The sequence below is a fragment of the Bremia lactucae genome, linkage group LG3, assembly GCF_004359215.1.
Source record: "Bremia lactucae strain SF5 linkage group LG3, whole genome shotgun sequence".
Taxonomy (NCBI): domain Eukaryota; phylum Oomycota; class Peronosporomycetes; order Peronosporales; family Peronosporaceae; genus Bremia; species Bremia lactucae.
The window spans coordinates 4966847-4969817 of NC_090612.1; the positions used below are offsets into that span (position 1 = coordinate 4966847).

Below are 2971 nucleotides of genomic sequence, written 5' to 3' on the forward strand. Positions count from 1 at the left end.
TTAACGCTTTAAGATCACAAAAAGAACTGCACTAAATTTAATTATATAAATCTAAAAAATTATCCTAGCAAATTTAAAAATAGATTTCGGCCGCCAATTTATATTTACCCATAATAAGTGGAATTTAAGTATTTAACTATTTTAGAATAGGATAAAAGGTATTTTAACCATAAAGTAAATGTACCACAACAACGGTTCTCCAACCGATGTGTGCCCCATTACAAGCTCCGCTATACACTCGTGCCTTTGTCGCGTCGATGTGCTCCAGTAGCCCTTTCTTGGCTAGTTTCATCCGAGCACTAAACTCCCATACAAAGTAGTTGTCCATGTTAAGGACATCATTCGCCTCGCCCGCGTTTGGGCTCATAACCTGTTGGGGTATGACAAAACTTCGTAAAAATGTCTTGGGAAAATGGAAAGTATATTCGTTCTTATAAAACTCTAATACATGAAACGTTCTTACATGTAACAAGCTCGCTTGCTCTTCTTCTTGTGTAATTCACGACAGTAACGCCACATCAGCACGACAACGAACCGTCGCCTGATGTTCCACCTTAACACGTCTAAGTAAGCACTACAACCCACTACAAATGTGATATATTTCGTTGACATCCGGATAAACACCCGTTTCATGTATATTCAACATTAGTCATATCAAGCGGATTCTTAATGCCGTGCTTAGAACGACTTGCCCACGAGGGCAGCCTTGGCATTTTCAATAAGCATCGGTACTACCGACGAATCCGCCAACGTGGACACATCCCCCAAGGAATGTTCCTCGCCATTAGCGATCTTACGCAGCACTCGACGCATAATCTTCCCACTGCGAGTTTTCGGCAAATCGGGGACCAACACGATCAAATCTGGCGCTGCAAAGGCCCCAATGTGGGCACGCACCTGCTGCACGAGCTCCTTTTCCACGTCTTTCGATGGTTCAACACTTTCCACGAGCGACACAAAGCAGCAAATGCCCTCGCCTTTAATACGATGTGGAAGCCCAATCACCGCTGCTTCGGCCACGAGATTATGGGCGACCAATGCGCTTTCAATCTCTGCCGTGCCAATTCGGTGTCCAGAAGTACACAGCACGTCGTCAATACGTCCAGTAATAAAGTAATACCCATCCTTGTCACGACGGCAGCCATCACCGGTAAAGTAGAGCCCCTGGTGGGTTGACATGTACACTTCGAGGTAGCGACTGTGGTCCCCGTAGACCGTCCGAGCCATGCCAGGCCACGGCTTCCGGATACACAAATGACCTTCGACAGCATTTCCAACAATTTCATTGCCATGCTCGTCCGTGACAACGAAATCAATCCCAAAAAAAGGTTTTGAGCAGGAACCTGGTTTCATGGGCATTGCACCTGGTAATCCAACGCCAATGTGCCCCCCGGTTTCTGTCTGCCAGTACGTGTCGGCAATATAACACTGGCGATTCCCGACGACTTCATAATACCACTTCCACGCTTCAGGATTAATTGGTTCACCAACGCTACCAAGAATCTTAAGGCTTGACAAGTCATACTCGCGGATCTTGTCATTACCACAAGCCATGAGCGCACGAATTGCCGTCGGAGCAGTGTAGAACTTTGTCACTTTGTAGCGCTGGATGAGATCCCAGTAGCGGCCATGGTCTGGATACATGGGTGTGCTTTCAAACATCACCGTCGTGACTCCGTTCGCTAAAGGTCCGTAGATAATATAACTATGGCCTGTGATCCACCCCGCATCCGCGACACATGCAAAAATATCATCCTCGTGGAGATCAAATGTATACTTGGCGGTTACCATGGTATACAAGAGGTACCCTGCCGTCGTATGCGCAATACCCTTTGGGGTACCCGTCGATCCCGAGGTATATAAAATAAACAAAAGGTCTTCGGAATTCATAAACTCGGCGGGACAGTATGGACGATGTCGCGTCACTTCTTTCTCCATATCCACGTCAATAAGCGGGTTGAGCGTCACGTCGGGGTTATGTGTGCGCTTGAATACAAAGACCTTGCGGACAAAGTCCAGCCCTTCTACAGCGTGGTCGACAATCTTTTTAATTGGCAGCGTACGACCCCCACGCTTGCCTTCATCAGCTGTAAAGACCCACTGCGACCGACCATTCAGCACGCGGTCACGCAGCGAATCGGCCGAGAATCCAGCAAAGACAACGCTGTGCACTGCGCCAATGCGTGTGCACGCGAGCATTACAAACGCGATTTCTGGGATCATGGGCATGTATATGGCCACAGTGTCGCCACGTTGGACACCTGCATGCTTCATGACATTCGCGACGCGACACGTCTCCTCGAGCAGCTCTGCATACGTGATTGTGCGACCTTTGCCAATCTCGTCAGCCTCCCAGATAATAGCTGTCTTGTTTGGATGCTTCCGAACGTGACGATCGATGCAGTTGACACTCACGTTAGTCAGGCCGTTTAGGAACCAGGCAGTGTCGCCTTTGTGCACGGAGCCCGCCATCGCGTGGTCAAATGGGCGGAACCACTCGAGGTTCTCGCGGCCGAGGTCGCCCCAAAAGCCCCCTGGGTCCTCAAAAGAACGCTTGTACATGGACTCGTACTGCTCCATGCTCTGCACATGAGCGGCCTCGGAGAAACCATCGGGAACTGCGTACGCTTGGTCCATCGTCGAGACCTCTTGTTCTGAATGGATCACAATCTTAATTGAAAGGCAAAAGAATCGCAGACAGTCGCCCGTATCGTTTTCAGATCTTTTTTTACTTGCGTCTCTTTGCTTATTGGCTACTTGAAATACTCATCTGACTCGAAATTCGAAGGAACGTTCGTCTAGCCTTCGAATGGGTACGTGGCGTCACGCTAGTGTCTTTTGATGGTGCTGGCGTGAGTGAAGGTTCGAATAGATCGGCTGTTGCAAAGAGAAAAGGACTGAACAGATGTGTTCCATATGGATCACTTTTAAAAAAAATTGTACTTAAATACAATTAGCTCCATCGTCTTCT

The 2971-nt window shown here is 48.2% G+C and overlaps 1 protein-coding gene across 1 annotated transcript; it reads right to left on the reverse strand.

Moving 5' to 3' along the window:
- Positions 1–678: 678 nt before the first annotated feature.
- On the reverse strand, positions 679–2637 carry CCR75_005431 (uncharacterized protein; the record flags this gene model as incomplete). Its single annotated transcript, XM_067963512.1, has 1 exon — positions 679–2637. The coding sequence occupies one exon, from the start codon at positions 2635–2637 to the stop codon at positions 679–681; it is 1959 nt and encodes a 652-aa protein (XP_067817486.1).
- Positions 2638–2971: the final 334 nt, after the last annotated feature.